Here is a 20,191-nt window from a genome sequence, read left to right on the forward strand (position 1 = left end):
AGCAAAATAAAACTGCCAAAATTTAGGAATTTAGAATCTAAGGGAAAAATCTGAGAGGAATTTTGGGAAAACACAATATATGCAACATTCATTTTCTTTGATCCATTTTGAAGTTCTCGCTAGAGAGAAGAGAAGTTGTAACTGCCACAAAATAGACGGGCAGTATCCCAATTAGCAGACAAAGAGGTAGGCTGCCTTTGGTCCACCTCTCCCATTGTTGCAAACCCCTCCCCCTTTGGCTGAAGCAATTTCCAGGAGATTAAAAGAGCCTGCATCTTTATTCCCCCTGCTCATTTTTTGCTCTTCCCCTTTTTGGGAGTCAAACATTGAAGACAGGACATTAAAAAACAACTATATATATATGTAGTTGTTTTTTATATATAAACATAATAATTATTATGTTATAAATTATATGTTAAAATTAACATAAATTTATGTTAACATAATAAATTTATGTTAACATAATACATAACATATATAAATTATATGTTAAAATTATATGTTAAAATTAACATATATAAATTATATGTTAAAAATTATGGGGATAATTTAAAACTAACTGCCCATACCCAAGGAAAGGCTCAGAAAAGACTTAAGACATTAAGTTTACACTTTAGTCTGATTGTCAGCCTACAACAATTAAAAAAGAAAAAAAAAGAATAACAAAAATACAATAAACACTGGGGAAGAAGGAGAATCTCATATCCAGAATTACCACATTAATTAGATTCAAATATTCAGTGTTCAAGGGAAAAAAATTATGAGGCATACAAAGAAACAGGAAAGTATGGCCCAAACAAAAGAAAAAATAAAACAACAGGAACTGTCCCTGAAAAATACAAAATGACAAATATACTAGACAAAGACTTTAAAACAATGATCTTACAGATATTCAGAGAACTAAAAGAAGGTGTAGAAAAAGTAAAGAAAATGATGAATGGGCAAAATGAAACTATCAGTAGAGATAGAAGACCTAAAAATAAAGCAAAAAGAAATTTTGGAACTAAAAAGTATAATACCTGAAATGAAAAATTCACTAGAGAGATTCAAAGGCAGATTTGAAGAGGCAGAAGAAAGAAGCAGTGAACTTGAAGATAGGATAGTGCAAGACTTAATAAAGTGTCAATATTGGCAGCCTATAGATTCCATGCAATCTCTATCAAAAGCTCAGCAATGTTACTGAAGAAGTAGAAAAATCCATCCTAGAATTCATTTAGAATTTCAAGGGACTCCAAATAGCCAAAATAATCTTGAAAAAAGAAAAACAAAAATGGAGGACTCACACTTACTGATTTCAAAACTTACCCGAATGGTACAGTAATCAAAGCAGTGTGATATTGGTATGAAGACAGACTTCTTTAGGCCAATGGAATACAATAGAGATCCTAGAAATAAACCATTGCGTATGTAGTCAAATGATTTTTGACACTGGTACCAAGACCATTCATTGAGGAAAGCACAAACACCACTGAAAAAACTGGAGCTCTGCATACAAAAGAATCATATTAGACTCTTAACCTAGTATCATATACTAGGTTATTAACCCAAAATGGATCTATGACCTGTATGTAAGGCCTAAAACAATAAAAACTCTTAGAAGAAACAGGACAAATCTTCACCCACTGGATTTAACAATAATCTGTCAGGACATGACACCAAAGGCAAAAGTAAAAAAAAGAAAAAATAGAGCAATTGGATTTCATGAAAATTAAAAAATTTTTGCACATCAAAAGACACTCCCCACAGAATAAAAAGATAACCCACAGAATGGGAGAAAATACTTAAAAGTGATATATCTGATAAAGGATCAATATCCAGAATATATAGAACTCCTAAAACTCAACAACAATAAAACAAACAACCCAATTCAAAAATAGGGCAGGGGCAGGTGAGTGGTTCAGTTGGTTGGGCATCTGACTCTTGGTTTCGCCTCAGGTGGTGATCTCATGGGTCATGAGATCCAGCCTCCATATTCAGCAGGGAGTCTGCATGAATATTCCTTCCTTTTGCCCCTCCCTCTACTCTCCTCCCTCTCTCTCTCTCTCTCTCTCTCTTTTTCTCTCTCCCTCCCTCCCTCCCTCCTTCCCTCTCTCTCATAAGAATAAATACATCTTTAAATAATTTGTTAAATAGGGCAAAGGACTTGAATAGACATTTCTACAAAGAAGATATATGAATGGTCAGTAATCACATGAAAAGATGCTCAATAGCAAAACAGGCCTTCCTCAAGAAGCAAGAAAAGTCTCCAATACATAATCTCCTTACACCTAAAGGAGCTGGCAAAAGAATAGCAAAGCAAAGCCTAAATCCACAGGAGAAGAGAAGTAATAAAGGTTAAAGCAAAAATCAATGATACAGAAGAAAAAACAAAAAGAATATATCAATGAAAGTAGGAGCTGGTTCCTTGAAAGAATTAACAAAATTGATAAACCCCTAGCTAGACTTATCAAAAAGAAAAGAGAAAGGACCCAAATAAATAAAATAAATAAATAAAATCACCAATGAAAGAGGGGAGATCGTAACCAACACCACAGAAATACAATTATAAGAGAATATTGTGGGATCCCTGGGTGGTGCAGTGGTTTGGCGCCTGCCTTTGGCCCAGGGCGCCATCCTGGAGACCCGGGATCGAATCCCACGTCAGGCTCCCGGTGCATGGAGCCTGCTTCTCCCTCTGCCTGTGTCTCTGCCTCTCTCTCTCTCTCTTTGTCTATGCGACTATCATAAATAAATAAAAATTTTAAAAAAAGAGAATATTGTGAGCAATTATATGCCAAAAATTGGCAATCTGGAAGAAATGAATAGATTCCTAGAAACATAAATTACCAAAACTGAAACAGGAAAAATTATAAAATCTTAACAGAACAAAAACCAGCAAAAAAATTGAATCAGTAATCAAAAATCTCCCAACAAACAAGGGTCCAGGGCCTGATGGCTTCCCAGGGGAATTCTACCAAACATTTAAAGAAGAAATAATACCTAGTCTTTTGAAACTGTTTCAAAACATGGAAATGGAAGGAAAACCTCCTAACTCATTCTGTGAGGCCAGCATTACCTTGATCCCAAAACCAGACAAAGACCCCACTAAAAAGAAGGATTACGGACCAATATCCCTGATGAGCATAGATGCAGAAATTCTCAACAAGGTACTAGCTAATTGGATCCAACAGATTATTCACCAAGTAGGACTTATTCCTGGGCTGTAAGGATCCACAAATCAATATCCACAAATCAATGTGATACACCATATTAATAAAAGAAAGAATAAAGACCATATGGCCTTCTCAATAGATGCAGAAAAAGCATTTGACAAAATACAGCATCTTTTCTTGATAAAAAAAAAAAAAAAAAAAAAAAAAAAAAAAAACCTCTGGGAAGTAGAGATAGAAGGAATATATCTCAACATCATAAAGACCATATATGAGAAGCCCCCAGTGAACGTCATTCTCAATGGGGAAGAAATGAGAGCCTTTCCCCTAAGGTCAGGAACATGACAGGGATGCCCATGACAGGGATGCCCACTCTCACCACTGTTCAACATAATTCCAGCCATCTAGCCTTAGCAATCAGACAACAAAAAGAAGAAAAAGCATCCCAATGGGGAAGGAGGAAATCAAACTCACTTTTTGCAAACAACATACTCTATGTAGAAAACCCAAAAGACTCTACAAAAAAATTGCTAGGAATTCAGCAATGTGGCAGGATATAAAATCAATGCACAGAAGTCAGCTGCATTTCTATGCACCAATAACGAAGCAGCAAAAAGAGAAATCAAGAAATCAATCCCATATACAATTGCACCAAAACCATAAGATACCTAGAAATAAACCTATCCAAAGAGGTAGAGGATCTGTACTCTGAAAACTATAGAGACAGAAATTGAGGAAGACACAAAGAAACATTCCATGCCTATAGATTGGAAGAACAAATATTGTTAAAATGTCTATACTACCTAAAGCAATCTATACATTGAATTCAATCCTTATCAAATTACCACCAATGGGAGGTGGGTGGATGGGGTAACTAGGTAAGGGGCATTAAGGAGAGCACTTATGTAATGAACACCGGGTGTTGTATGAAACTGATGAATCACTAAATTACCTCTGAAACTGGTAGTACTGTATGTTAATTAAATTGAATTAAAAAAAAATACCTACCACCAGCATTTTTCACAGAGCTGGAACAAACGTAAAATTTGTACAGAACCAAGTAAGACCCCAAATAGCCAAAGGAATGGTGCGAAAGAAAACCAAAGGTGGTGACATCACAGTGCCTGACTTCAAACTGCACTACAAAGCTGTAATCAAGACAGTGTGGTACTGACACAAAAACAGACACACAGATCAATGGAACAAAATGGAGAACCCAGAAATGGACCCTATGATCAACTAATCTTTGACAAAGCAGGAAAGAACTTCCAGTGGAAAAAAGACTGTTTCTTCAACAAATGGCGTTGGGAAAATTGGGCAGCCACATGCAGAAGAATGAACCTGGACCACTGGCTTACACTATACACAAAAATACACTCAAAATGGATGAAAGATCTAAATGTGAGACAAGAATCCATCAGAATCCTAGAGGAGAACACAGGCAACAACCCTTTTGAACTTGGCCACAGCAACTTCTTGGAAGACACATCTATGAAGGCAAGGGAAACAAAAGCAAAAATGAACTATTGGGACTTAATCAAGATAAAAATCTTCTGCACAGCAAAAGAAACCATCAACAAAACTAAAAGATAACCGACAGAATGGGAGAAGGTGTTTGCAAGTGTCTTATCAGATAAAGGGCTTGTATCCAAAATCTATAAAGAACTTATCAAACTCAACACCCAAAGAACAAAAAATCCAGTCAAGAAATGGATGGAAGACATGAACAGACATTTCTCCAAAAAAGACATACACATGGTCAACAGACACATGAAAATATCTTCCACATCATTCATCATGAGGGAAATACAAATCAAAACCACAATGAGATACCACCTCACACCTGTCGGAATGGCTAAAATTAACAAGTCAAGCAACTACAGATGTTGGTGAGGACGTGGAGAAAGGGGAACCTCTTACTGTGTTGGTGGGAATGCAAACTGGTGCAGCCACTCTGGAAGAGTATGAAGATTCCTCAAAAAGGTAAAAATAGAGGTACCCTACAACCTAGTAATTGCACTACTGGGTATTTACTCCAGCAATTCAAATATAGTGATCCAAAGGAGCACCTCACCCCACTGTTTATAGCAGCAATGTCCGCAAAGCCAAACTACAGGAAGAGCCCAGATGTCCATCAACATCTTTATGAATGGATAAAGAAGAGGTGGTGTATATATACAATGGACTACTACTCAGCCATCAAAAAAAAATCTTGTCATTTGTAATGACATGGATAGAAGTAGAGGTTATTATGCTAAGTGAAATTAGTCAATCAGAGAAATACAATTATATCTCACTCACATGTGAAGTTTAAGAAACAAAATAGAGGAGCATAGGGAAAGGGAAGGAAAAATAAAACGACAAAAATCAGAGAGAGAGAGAGACAAACCATAAGAGACTCTGAATCACAGAAAACAGTTTCTGAAGGGGAGGAGGGTTGGGGAATGGGGTGACTGGGTGATAGACATTAAGGAGGGCATGGGATGTAATGAGCATTGGGTGTTCTATAAAACTGGTGAATCACTGAACTCTACTTTTGAAACTAATAATACACTATATGTTAATTGAATTTAAGTAAAAAAATAAAAGGGAAAAAATAAATGAACTTTTATCCTTAACTCAGACCATTTGCAAAGATTAGAATATAGGAATATAGACTTAAATGTAACAACTGATGCTAGAATATCTGGAAGAGAACATAGGAGAAAATGTTAATGAATTTGGGTTGGACAAAAGTTTCTTAAATTTAAAAAACTTTTAAAAATTGGTGAATTGGACTTCATTAATATCAAAAACTTTTGCTCTTCAGAAGACACCATTAAGCAAATGAAAGGGCCAACCGAAGACTGTGAGGAAATATTTGTAAAATACATCTGATAAAGACATCTGAAATATATAAAGCAAACTTAACAATTCAATAAGAAAACCCAATAAGATAATGAACAGGTTTGAATAGACACTTCACCAAAAAAGATACACAGTTGGCAAACAAGCATATGAAAAGATGTTCAACGTCATGAGTCACATAAGAATATGAAAATTGTAACCACAATGAGATACCTTTACATACCCAATTGAATGGCCTAAAAGGGGCTGACAGTACTAGATGTGGCAAAGATATAGAACAACTGTAACTCTCCTGCACCTGCTGGTTAGTATAAAATGGCACAACCAAGGTGGGGGGCTCAGTGAGTTAAGCATCTACCTTCAGCTCAGGTCATGACCTCTGGTTCCTGGGACCCAGCCCCGCATCGAGCTCCCTGCTTATCAGGGAGTCTGCTTCTCCCTCTCCCTCTCCTTCAGTGATCTCTCTCACTCTCACTCTCTCTCTCTCAAATAAATAAATGAAATCTTCTTTTAAAAATGGCAAAATCATTTTACAAACTCCGGACAGTTTCTTAAAAAATAAAACGTACACCTACCATTTGACCCAACCAAATGAAATGAAAGTTTATGGTCAAAGATTTCTGCATAAGTACTCATTGTGGCTTTATTTATAGTAGCCAGAAGTTGGAAACAACCGTCAGGAAATGAATAAACAAATTGTGATATAGCCATATGATGGAATACTACTCAGCAATAAAAAGGAAGTAACTGTTGATGCATGCAACATGGATGAATGTCAGGATGGTTAATGCTAACTAAAAGAAGTCAAACAAAGAAGAATAGAAATTGTATGATTCCATTGATACAAAATACATGTAAACCATTCTAAAGTTACTGAAAGCAAGTAAATAGTAGTTGCCTGGGCATAGTGAGGAGAGGAATGAGGTAGATTACAAAAGGGCGCAGGAATACCTTGGAAGTGATGGATATGTTCATTCTCTTCATTGTGATAACGGCTTCATGATGTCTACTTAAGTCAGAATGCACCAAATGATACACTTTATTTTATTTTTTAAAAATAAACTCTACTCCCAATGTGGGCTCCAACTCAAGACCCTGAGATCAGGAGTCAGGTGCTGCACCAACTGAGCCAGCCAGGTGCTCCTCAGATTATGCACTTTAAATACGCTGTTTATTGTATATCAATGATCCCTTAGTAAATCCATTCTGAAAATTTCAATTAACTCTAACCAAATTGCCCTCTGTGTAAGTTATATCAATTCACACTCACATCAGTAGCATGCAAGAGGCTCTTACTGTCCCTCCTTAACCCAATGTATCATTCAAATGTTTGAGCTTTGCAAATTGGACAGGTGAGAAATGTGTTAGTGATATTTTAATTTTCATTTCTTTGTGAATGAAGATAAGCATGTTTTCATATTCTTAAGAGCCTTAGATATCTTCTTTTCTATGTGTTATCTACATGTCTTTTGCCTTTGTTATTAGTAATTTTTTTATTTCGGGAAAACTACATATTAGGGAAATTAGCTGTTTGTAATTTGAGTTGCACAAATTTGTGTCCCACTTTGCCGTTTACATTTTGTTGTCATTCATCATCTTTTTGTCATGCAGATTTCTTAGTGCAGTCACATTTTTTGATCTTTGGGTTTCTTGTTTTTGTTTTATTGTTTTGGTTTTTATATCATGCTTAAAAACAGCTTTACTATTCAGAGATTATGCTTTCTCAAAGTGTCCTCTTACTTACTTTGTAAAATAGTTTTATTTTAAACTGTTTATGCTTTCTTATTTGTATTTAATTTTTCATCCAATTTGAATCTATCCTGGTATAAGATAGGAAGTATGGAACTAACTTTATTCTTTTCCAGATTAGCTACCCACTGTCCCCAACACTGTTTATTGGATAACTATTTTTCCTCCCATTGACTTAAAATGTCATCTTTAGGGATCCCTGAATGGCTCAGCGGGTTTGGCACCTGCCTTTGGCAGGGGGCATGATCCTGGAGTCCCAGGATCGAGCCCCGTGTTGGGCTCCCTGCATGGAACCTGCTTCTCCCTCTGCTTGTGTCTCTGCCTCTCTCGCGCTCTCTCTGTATCTCAATGAATAAATAAATAAAAGCTTTTAAAAAAGTGTCATCTTTATCATCTACTAAATTCCTGTGTTTTAGGATCTATTGCTGGACCATCTGTTCTGTTCCATTGATGTCTCATTATTGTAATTTTATAAAATACCTTAATATCTGATAGGTCTAGTCCATCATTATTGTTCTATTTAGTTTGTTTCTGTAATTAAGAGAAATTTAACCAGAAAAGTATTGTTTTTAAATGTTATTTTCAAATATGTGTCTTGTTATATGTTCTGCAGCATAATTATTTAAATGTATACTGGAAATGACTGAATGGGGAAAGACTACACTTTTAAAAAAATAGCTGATTTACCTTTGTAAAATTATAGGCTAATTATTTTTTTTAAGATTTTTTTTTAAGTCATCTCTACACCCAGTGTGGGGCTCAAATATACAACTGCAAGATCAAGAGCCACGTGCTCTACCCACTGAGCCAATCAGGTGCTGCCAGGCTAATTATTTCCAAAATATTTCAAAGACTTGTAATTCATATAAAACTGGATTTTATTTACATGTATCTTTTTAAGAAAGACTTTTTATATTCCAGGAATAGTAGTAGCATAGCATCCTCAATTCCCATTCGTTTTACATGTCATTTAAAGTCTGGTATAAAGATGCATTCATTTAGTTACTTTAAAGCTTTTGAAATTTTTTTTCAGTTTTCCCATTTCCTTAATATTTCTGAACAGCAGAATAAAAGACTAGAATAATTTATTTCAAATTATCAGTTTATTTTAGGGCCAATTACACACTGTGATACTGCTAATTTTAAAATCTTGAACAAGACACTTCTATAGTGCTGAGTTTTCTTTTGTATAAAATGAGGGGTGTTGAAAATTTTAGCACACTAAGAATAAAGAGAAAGGAAGATGTATTTATTGTTGCTGTTCTCTCCAAATCTCTATATAAGATTTGTATCTATATAAGTAGGGTATTGTATTTAAATTATCTTGAATATATCCTCTTTTCAGTGCTCTAGGATAAGCGATTATGATTACATGTCTGTCTACTCAGAAGTCAACTATAGGAAGTATGTTTGATTGTTCATTTTATTTTGTTTTTTTCCTTACCTTATATTTTTCCCTCTTGGACAGCCTTTTTCAGCATTCTTTGAATGGAAAGAAAAACTGCCACAACCACATTTGACGAACAGAAAGTTTAAATTATCTCGGCTGGAATATTCTGAAGATTTGGATGTTTTGGAAGATTTTGGTTCCCAACTATCAGAAAAACCTTTAATAGTCAATTTTGAACGTGGAGATGTGGAAAAGCCATTGGATTTAAGTCGGATGGATTCATTTAAACCACCACTTTGTGAAGCTGCCCCTTTCCTAAAACCGGCTGGTTATAGCATTTCTGCTGCCCATAGTTCAGCCTGTTTGGAAGTTCAGCCCTTTGTTGGTTCTAGTTTCCTTCATCCTCCCCGCCTATGTCATAAAAAGGCTCATTTTGCTTGTCCTAAGAGTCTCAAACAGTTTGGTCCATCTAAGAATGACCAAGACCTTCAAATTGACTTTTTGGGTGACTTTACCCCTGAGTCACGTACCCCTTCCAGACCACCTTCCCCACGTTTTGGATCCTCTGCTTTTTCTTCTCTTTTAGGTGCCTCATTTAACTCCAGAGAGGTTATTCTACCTGAAACTTATCATAGCCATAAGACCGACAATTCTGGTAGCATTTCCCATGGGTTGGACTCTCCCCTGCAGCCAAATATTTTTTTGTCTCTTCCTAAAAGAGTTTCTTCTGCTAGTCCATCCAGAGGGTTTGACGTTCATTACCATTCTGATTCTCCTCTTTATTTTCAAAATTCTGTAGTTCCTTTGAGCACCAGTTACAAGCCACCAATAGATCTGTTTGCTAACACTGAATTGGAGTCTTCTTCCACAGATCTTTCTGCCAGAATTTCATCACCTTCAAGTTATGAATGTTTTTTTGCAACAGAAAATAATGAAACACCAGAATTTCTGACAAGTAGTTGTTTTAAAAAAGCGGCAAAATTTGATATTAGAGGAAGTAACTTTACTGCAAGCTTTCAGTCACAAAAAGATGAACAAAGCTGGACGAATTTTGTGCCTTGGACTGAACTCTTCAGTCTACAAACTGAGGTATTAGTCTAATTTACCCTTAAGTGTATGGTTAATTAGCTTCATAGTTCAGAACAGAAATACTCAAAGTAGCTGGTCATTGAAATGTTTACCAGTGTATTAGTGAGGTAAGTGACTTGTGGAAGAATGTAAATCAACATACTGCTTCCTTCATTGATAAAATCTTGCTTTAAAAAAAAAAGTAAAAAAAAGTAAAAAAAAAAAAAGTCATTGAACAATACAGTTGCTTGATGATGGCATTTATCTATCTACTTTTAATTGTTAGACCAAAATATCATGCAAGTGAATATTAATATTCCTTGGTTGAATATTAGCACCCCTGGGTGGGTCATGGGGTAACACCTTGATTTCCTAGATTCTAGAACAGATAGATGAATTACAATCATGTTAACATCTCATTGTGAAGTTCACATATGGTCTTGGGAATATGACTCAACATGTAAGATTGTGTTACAGTTTATCATTCCATTTGTGAAGCTAATAAACACCCAATAAATTTAGTTCCTGCACTGATACTAAGACCCAGTCTCATGTATGTTATTATTTGTTTTGATATAAAGTGAAAAAAGCAACTTGATTTAGTGAGACTAAATTTGTGCCTTAGTCCTACTGCTTTGTGATTTAAGGCAAGTCAGATAACCTTCCTGAGTCTCAGGCTCTTTACCCATATACTGGGGATGATAATAATGACTACCTCATAAAGTGGTTTTGAGGTTTAAACAAGATAATAACAGCTGCCCAGCTTTTATTTTTTACCTGAAAGAATGTACATGAAAGCAGTGTTGGAAGCAGTATAGCAGATATTGCTATCTGTGGGCTTTGGAACCAAACTGTTGGGGCTTAAATCATGCCTCTGCTACTTGTTAGCTGTGCAACTTTGAACAAGTTGCTTAAACTTCTCTGTGCCTCAGTATCCTCATCTGCAAAGTGGATATAATAAAAGATTTTCCACAAGAAGTGGCTAAAAGTTTTTTTAAAAACCAAAAACCTGGCATCTAGAACTAGTTCAATACTAGTTAGCCTATATCAATGCTTTTATTTTTCAAATTATTGGTATAGAGTCTGTGCACCTGCCTATGACCTTACTCTCCTTTCTGCTCCCTTTATCAGTTGCCTTGAGACCTGGAGTCGATCTACTTCAAGTTCAAGATCCCCATGTTCAGGCTTACAACCACCTTATAATATGTAATAAACATCAGCCTTAGAAAGTTAGGTATGGTGGGCAGAGGACAGTGAGGATAAGTAAAGTATTTTTAAAGACCATATTTACCATAACAATTTTATTTTTTTTGTTTTTTTTTTACAATTTTATATTTAGTAAAAAAATGTCATTTTCATATTTCAGACATCATAAAGGCACATTTTTAATGTTGATCAAAAGGAATATGCTACTTAAAAGTTTGAGAAACATCAGTTCAAAGCATTCCTAGAAGAAAAAAACACATAACACCATTTATAAGTGCCACTTGATACATAATGTCCATAGTATTTTTTGAGACTCCCAACAATATTGTGTCACTAGTATATCAAGAACTAATAGAACTCATAGTTCTATAAAGAACATTGATTTTAAAAAATAATAAAAATAAAATTTTTGATAATAAAAATTTTAGAAATGTCTTAATAAACTGAAATGAGATCATTGGAAACATTATTTATTACATTAATATCTTATGTATGTAATTAAATTTCAATAATGTGGCTTAATTTTTTTTTTTTTTTTTCATAGGATGGCTTCTGGAAGCTTACACCAGAACTAGGATTTATATTAAATCTTAATGTAAATATTTTAAACAGCTTTCTTGAACAAAAAGGCATTCGATCTCTGGGTAAGTCACCATTTTTCTATTAATTAAATGGCATGTTCTTAACTGTTGTAAATTTTGTTGCAAACTAGTGTACCAATGTGCTAATTATGTAAGTTATGTGGAATTATATTTGTTAACCATCAAAGGAAACAGAGGACTAGATTCTAGTCATATCTTTATCACTAATTAGGATATTGCCTGTGAAAATTAATTAGCATAAGTAACAATAACTTCTATTTTAAAAATCCAAAATTTCAGTAACTTAACATAAAGATTATTTTCTTGGGACACCTGGGTGGCTCAGTGGTTGGGCATCTGCCTTCGGCCCAGGGTATGATCCTGGAATCCCAGGATTGAGTCCCATGTCAGGCTCCCTGCATGGAGCCTGCTTCTCTCTCTGCCTGTATCTCTGCCTCTCTCTCTCTCTGTGTGTCTCTCATGAATAAATAAATAAAATCTTTAATAAATAGGGCAGCCCCGGTGGCTCAGCAGTTTGGCACTGCCTTCAGCCCAGGGCGTGATCCTGGAGACCCTGGATCGAGTCCCACGTCGGGCTCCCTGCGTGGAGCCTGCTTCTGTCTGTGTCTTTGCCTTTCTCTTTCTCTGTGTCTCTCATAAATAAATAAATAAAATCTTTAAAAATATATATTTAATGAATGAATGAATGAATGAATGAATGAATGAATAAATAAATAAATAAATAAATAAATAAATAAATAAAATAAAACAAAACCACTCTTTTAAGGCCTGGAATGCAATTTAATAAAAAAAAGAAAAAGAACAGGCAGAAGCTAGAGGGTACCAGATCCCTGAAAAGAGAAAGAAAATGAGATGAGCTCTACATTTATCCAGCTGTTCACCCAAAGATGATTCTCAGTTCACGAGACATATGAGAAGTTAGAACTGAAACAGAAAATCTAATAGGATAATGACATAAGGGTCACAATTCAAGGCTGCCTAAGTGCCTGGAAATTAAGGGTGAAAATCCTGGAAAGGAGTGAGCCACAGAGCAGGGAGCCCTGAAGTATGCATTCAAATTCCCTCAGGTTGTTGATTCTCCCCTAACCCATACATAAACAGGATGTGACTTCAGGGAATCCAGAAAAAAAGCAACAGCTAGAAAGAAAAAGAGCAGAGCAAAGATTTCAGCTGCTGTCAAGTGTTGGGGAGACAGAGTTCAGTGTTTAAATTATAGCAAATTAGAATCTATAAACATCTCAAGTTTTCCACTAAAACCCAAAAGGGTCAAAAGGACCATAAACCATAATCAAAGACTATCCCACAGGATGAAACAGAAAAACAAAATAGGCCCACCCTAACAAAACCTAAAACAAAGTTTTTAAAGGATACTATCACCAGAAAAAAACTCAGCATTCTTTAGAATAAGATAATGTAATCCAGAGTCTCCACAGTTTTCAATATACAACCTGGAATGAAAATTTAATAACATACAAAGAAGCAGGAAAATATGACTTATAATCTAAGAGAAAATATCCTATAGTTGCTGACCTACAGATGCCCCAATTGTTGGAATTAGCAGACAAGGATTTAAAACTGCTATTATAAGTATAGTAAAAGATTTATCAGAAAAGAAGAACAGAATGAGTGAACAAATGGGAGAATCTCAGCAAATAGGTGGAAACTATAAGAATCAAATGAAAACCTAGAAGTGGAAAATATAATATCTTCAATGAAAAGGTATTGGATAGGCTTAGTAGCACAATGCACCAAAACAAACAAAACCAAAAAGATCATGTAACTTAAATTATAATAATATAAAGTGGTAATAAAAATTATCCAAACCAGGACTCCTGGGTGGCCCAGCAGTTGAGCGGCTGCCTTTGACTTGGTGTGATCCAGGTCTGGGATCGAGTCCTGCATCAGGCTCCTGTGGAAAGCCTGCTTCTCCTTCTGCCTGGGTCTCTGCCTCTTTCTCTCTCTGTCTCTCATGAATAAATAAATAAGTAAGTAAGTAAATAAATAAATAAATAAATAAATAAAATCTTTTTAAAAATTATCTGAGCTGAAGCATAGAAAAAAAAACAATGAAAAAAGAAGAGAATCTAGGACATGTGGAATAATATCAAAAGATTTTATATTCATGTAATTGGGATCCCAGAAGGAATAGAAAAATGTTTGAATAAATAAAATTGAATTTTTTCTAAAATTGTTGAAAGACATAAACTTTTAGATCTGAGAAATTCAGTAGAACTTCAGGCAGGATAAATACAAACAGAACCACATTTAAGTAGACCAGAATCAAACTGCTGAAAACCACAGACAAATCTTAAAGAAAACAGTAAACAATGACATATTAGAGTCAAGAGAACATCTATAAGAATTTTAAATTACTTCACATCAGAGATAATGGAAGCTAGGGATGCCTGGGTGGCTCAGCGGTTGAGGGTCTGCCTTCATTCAGCTCAGGACATGATCCCAGAGTCTAGGGATTGAGTTCTGCATCAGGCTCCCTGTGAGGAGCCTGCTTCTCCCTCTGCTTATGTCTCTGCCTCTCTCTGTGTCTCTTGTGAATGAATGAATGAATGAATGAATGAATGAATGAATAAATAAAATATTTTTTTTTAAAAGAATGGAAGCTAAAAGATAATGGAATAATATCATTTTTTAAAAATATTTTATTTATTTATTCATGATGAATAAGGAGGCTCCATGTAGGAAGAAGCCCAATGTGGAACTTGATCTTGGGATCCCGGGATCAAGCTCTGAGCCAAAGGCAGATGCTCAACTGCTGAGCCACTCAGGCGTCCCTGGAATAATATCTTTAAAGTGCTGAAAGAAAAAAAAAAAACCTATAAGCTAAGAACTCTATATCCAACAGAAAAGATCCTTTAAAAATAAAGGAAACTTTTTTCCATAATCATAAATACAGAGAACAAAGTGGCAGTTGCCAGAGAGAACAGGATTAGAGGGGATGCACAAATAAGAGTATTAAGAGGTACAAACTTCCAGTTATAAATAAATAGTCATGGAGATGAAAAGTACAGCATAAGGAATGTAGTCAATAATATTGTAATAACATTGTATGATGACAGAAGGTAATTACATTTGTATGGTTGTGAGCATAGTAAAATGTATAGAATTATTGAATCACTGTTGTGTACCTGAAAGTATTATAACATTGTACGTCAACCATACTACAGTTAAAAAAGAACACTAAGTACAAGGACCTAAAATATACCTATATAGATATATAGATTAAGTAACAAATTTAAAAAACCTTAAAAAATTTAAGGAAATTAACCAAAGACAAACAAAAGCTGATACAAGGTCAAAGGATATAAGGTCAAAATACAAAAATTAATTGTAATCCCATGTACTAGCCACAAATAGTTGGAAACTGCTATTTTAAAATACCATTATTTTTTAAGATTTTATTTATTTATTCATGAGAGACACAGAGAGAGAGAGAGGCAGAGACACAGGCAGAGGGAGAAGTAGGCCCCATGCAGGGAGCCCGATTTGGGACTCAATCCCAGGACTCCAGGCTTATGCCTTGGGCCGAAGGCAGGCACTAAACCTTTGAGCCACCCAGGGATCCCCTAAAATGCCATTTATAATGGTGTTAAAAATATCAAATGCCTAACAATAAATTTTTTAAAAGGTATGCAAGATTTCTAAAATAAAAACTACAAAACATTATTGAGAGAATTCTTAAAAGATTGAAATAAATGGGGAAAATTTTTAATGTAATGGGATTAGAAAACTCATAATCTGGGGATCCCTGGGTGGTGCAGCAGTTTAGCGCCTGCCTTTGGCCTAGGGCGCGATCCCGGAGACCCAGGATCGAGTCCCACGTCGGGCTCCCGGTGCATGGAGCCTGCTTCTCCCTCTGCCTGTGTCTCTGCCTCTCTCTCTCTCTCTCTCTCACTGTGTGCCTATCATGAATAAATAAAATAAAAATAAATTAAAAAAAAAAAGAAAACTCATAATGTGAACATGTCAGTTCTCCCCAATTGATCTATGGATTCAAAGTTGTGAACAACCATGCCCACAAATTTGATAATCTAGATGAAATGTACTGATTCCTTGAAAGACATTATCTGCCAAAACTCACACAAGAAGAAATGGAAAATGTGAATAGACCTGTATCTATTAAAGAAATTGAATGAATAATTAATAACCTTTCAAAACAGAAAGTACCAGGCCCAGATGAGTTCAATGGTGAATTCTACAAAACATTTAAGGAAGAAATTATACTAAGTCTCTGTAATGTCTTTCAGAGTATAGAAGCAGAGAGAATAATTTTTTTGAGAGAATAATTTCTAACTCATTCTATAAGGGCAACATTACCCTAATACCAAAACTAGACAAAGACATTACAAGAGAAGAAAACCATAAACCAATATCTCTCAGGAACATAAATGCAAAAATCCTCAACAAAATATTAGCAAGGTGAATCCGAAAAAGTATAAATACAACAATATACCATGACCAAGTAGGATTTATCACAGGTATACAAGGCTGATTCAACATTAGGAAATAAATTAATGTGATCCATTACATCAACAAAATAAAAATGAAAAACTACATGATATATCAATACATTGAGAAAAAGCGCTTGAGAAGATCCAACACTCATTCATGCTAAAAACTCTCAGTAAACAATGAATAGAGGAGAACCTCTTCAACTTAGTGAAGACTATCTATTAAAAAAAAAAAACAAAAAAACTATAGGGATGCCTGAGTGGCTCAGTGGTTGAGCCTCTGCCTTTGGCTCAGGGTGTGATCCCAGGGTCCCAGGATTGAGTCCCACATTGGGCTTCCTGCCTTGAGCCTCCTCCTTTTGCCTATGTCTCTGCCTCTCTTTCTCTGTGTCTTTCATGAATAAATAAATAAAATATTTTTTTAAAAACCCTATAGCTAATATGATACTTAATGGTGAGAAACTAGAAGCTTTTCCATCAAGATCAGGTACAAGGCAAAGGTTGCTCCTCTCTCCACTCCCTTTTAATATTGTATTGGAAGTCCTTGCTAATGCAATAAGGTCAGAAAAGGAAGTAAAAGATATACAGATCAGGAAGAAAGAAATTAAAATTTTCTTTGTTTAAAGATGATATGATTGTCTATATTGAAAATTTAAAAGAATAAACAATTCTTGAAACGTAACTGATATTAAAATAAAAACTTTAAAATAGTTTTAATCAGATTTGCAGATGATGTAAAAAAAAAACTCTTGAAACTAAACAGTTATACCAAGGTTGCAGGATTCAGGTTAATATGCAAAAGTCAGTTGTTTTCCTATAATCCAACAAAGAACAAATGGAATTTGAAATTAAAAACACAATATCATTTATATTAGCACTCTCAAAAGTTAAACAATTAATTATAAATGTAACAAAATATATATAAGAGCTATATGAAGAAAACTACAAATCTGATCAATGAAATCAGAGAAGAGCTAAATAAATGGATTGATATTCCAGGTTCATGGATAGGAAAACTCAATATTGTCAAGCTTGATCTACAGATTTAATGGAATACCAGTCAAAATCCCAGCAATGATTTTATGAATATGGACAAACTGATTCTAAAGTTTATGTGGAGAGGCAAAAGACCTAGAATAGCCAAAACAATTTTGAAGAAGAAAGTTGGAGGGGCACCTGGGTGGCTCCATCAGTTAAGCATTTGCCTTCTGCTTAGGTCATGATCTCAGGGTCCTGGGATGAAGCCCCATGTCGGGGGGGGGGGGGGGGGGGGGGGCATGTTCAGCAGAGAGTCTACTTCTCCGTCTGCCCATCCCCCCTGCTCATGTTGCTATCTCTCTCTCTCTCAAGTAAACAAATAAAATCTTTAAAAAAATGAAAGTTGGAGAACTAATGCTATGCAACTTTAAGACTTACTGTAAAGCTACAGTAATCGAGACAGTGTGGTATTGATGACATTATAGACAAATTGATCAACAGAAGAGCAAGCTCAGAAAGAGATACACATTTGATACAAATTGACAAGCTGACTTTAAAATTTATATGAAAATGCAAAAGAACTTAGAATAGCCAACATAATCTTGCAGTAGAAGATGACAGTAGGAGTACACAAGTTACCTGAATTTTAAGACTATAATCCTACAGTATGGTATTGACACAAAAATAGATAAGTAGGCTAATGGAACACAATAGAAAGTTCAGATAGAGAGATGCCTGGGTGGCTTAGTGCTTGAGTGTCTGTCTTCGGCTCTGGGGTGATCCCAGGATCCGGGATCGAGTACCACAACAAGCTCCGTGCAAGGAGCCTGCTTCTCCCTCTGCCTGTGTCTGCCTCTCTGTGTGTGTGTGTGTATTTCATGAATAAATAAATAAATCTTTAAAAAAAAAGAAAGTTCAGATAGAGACTTGCATATTTAGTCAATGCAAGTCTTCTGCAAAGACACCAATGAAATTAATGATAAAGGAAAGACTGTTCAAAACTGATAGAAAAATTGGATTTTCAAATGGAAAAAAAAAGCCTCAACCCTTACTTCATGCCATACTCAAAAATTAATTTGAGATGGAACATATACCTAAATGTAAAACTATAATACCTCTAGAGGATAGAGGAAAACTGGAAAATTTACAAATATGTGGAGATTAAACATGTTACTGAACAACCAATAGGTCAAAGAAATCAAAAGAGAAATTTAAAAATACCTTGAGCATCAAATCAGAAAGGAAGAAGTACAACCTGTCTCTATTGGCAAATGATATGATAGTATACATAGAAAACCCTAAAGACTACAAAAAAACTGTTAGAATTAATATACAAATTCAGGAAAATTGCAGGATATAAAATCAGTGCACAAAATTAGTTGTGCACTAATAATGAACTATCAGAAAAAGAAATTAAGATAATAATCCCGGTTACAATTGTATCAAAAAGAATAAGATATCTAGGAACAAAATATAACCAAGGAGGTAAAAGACCTGTACATAAAACCTATAAGATATTAGAAATTGACACAAATAAATAGAAAAATATTTCATGCTCTTGGATGGGGAATATTGCTTAAATGTTCATACTACCCAAAGCAATCTACAGATTAGGTAATCCTTATCAAAATTCCAATGACATTCTTGACAGAAATAGAGCAAACAATCCTAAAATTTGTACAGAACCACAAATGCACACACACACAAAGCAAAAAATAAAATAAAATAAAAATTCTAAAAGAAGTCCATTTTTTTAAAAAAAGATTACTAAAAATCACAAAGTTCTTGCATGACTGAGCAAAAAAGAGAGAAAGAAAGCATATAAACAATACTCAGAATAAAAGGGGGTACTCAATGAAAGGTGGTAGAGAGATTTAAAACATAACAAGAACTTATGAACAGCCTGATGCCAATAAGGCTTTAAACTTAGATGAATTTTTAGAAAAAAATAAATTTTTTACACCCAGCTAAAGAAAAAATAGAAAAGCTGAATCATTCTGTAATGATTAAAGAAATTAATTTAGGAATGCCTGGGTGCCTCCCTGCGAGGAGCCTGCTTCTCCCTCTGCCTATGTCTCTGCCTTCTCTGTGTCTCTCCTGAATAAATAAATAAAATCTAAAAAAAAAAAAAATAGTTTAAAACCTTCCAACAAAAAAAACAACACTAGGTTGAAATGGTTTTATCATCTTCTACCAAATATTCAAAGAACAGATAATTTCAACCTAATACAAAATATTGAAGAGTTTAGGAAAAATCTGAGAATACCTATCAGCTTATTTTGCTAGCATAATTTAATAGCAAATATGACAAGGATTGCAATAGTAACCAAAAGAATAAAATACTTAGGAGTGAATTGAGCAAAAGATATGCAAGACTTGCACCATTAAAACTATAAGACATTAATGTGATATATACCTACAATGGATATTATTCAGCCTTAAAAAGGAAGGAATTCTAATCCATGCCACAACATGGGTAGGCCTCAAGAACATGATGCTAAATGAAACAAGCCAGTCACAAAAAGACAAATACTGTATGATTCTACTTTCATGAGATGCCAAGAACAGTCAATTTCATAGAGACAGAAAGTAGAATGGTGGTTGTCAGGGGCTGAGAGGAGTAGGGAATGGGAGAGTTAGTATTTAATAGGGACAGAGTTACAGTTTAACAAAATGAGAAGCGTTCCAGAGATAAATGGTGGTGACAGTAGCAAAACAATGTGAATGTACTTAATA

General features: G+C 34.9%; 1 protein-coding gene across 3 annotated transcripts in view; it reads left to right on the forward strand.

The window, feature by feature from the left end:
• Positions 1-20,191, forward strand: part of PARP4 (poly(ADP-ribose) polymerase family member 4) — a 107,499-nt gene that overhangs the window by 75,667 nt on the left and 11,641 nt on the right. For all 3 annotated transcript variants that reach the window (XM_025996618.2, XM_072719739.1, XM_072719740.1), the window contains 2 exons: positions 9,214-10,224; positions 11,954-12,053. In XM_025996618.2, the coding sequence (XP_025852403.2) occupies positions 9,214-10,224; positions 11,954-12,053 (1,111 nt within the window). The remainder of the gene's footprint in view (positions 1-9,213; positions 10,225-11,953; positions 12,054-20,191) is intronic.

Source organism: Vulpes vulpes, chromosome 9 (assembly GCF_048418805.1).
Source record: "Vulpes vulpes isolate BD-2025 chromosome 9, VulVul3, whole genome shotgun sequence".
Lineage (NCBI taxonomy): Eukaryota > Metazoa > Chordata > Mammalia > Carnivora > Canidae > Vulpes > Vulpes vulpes.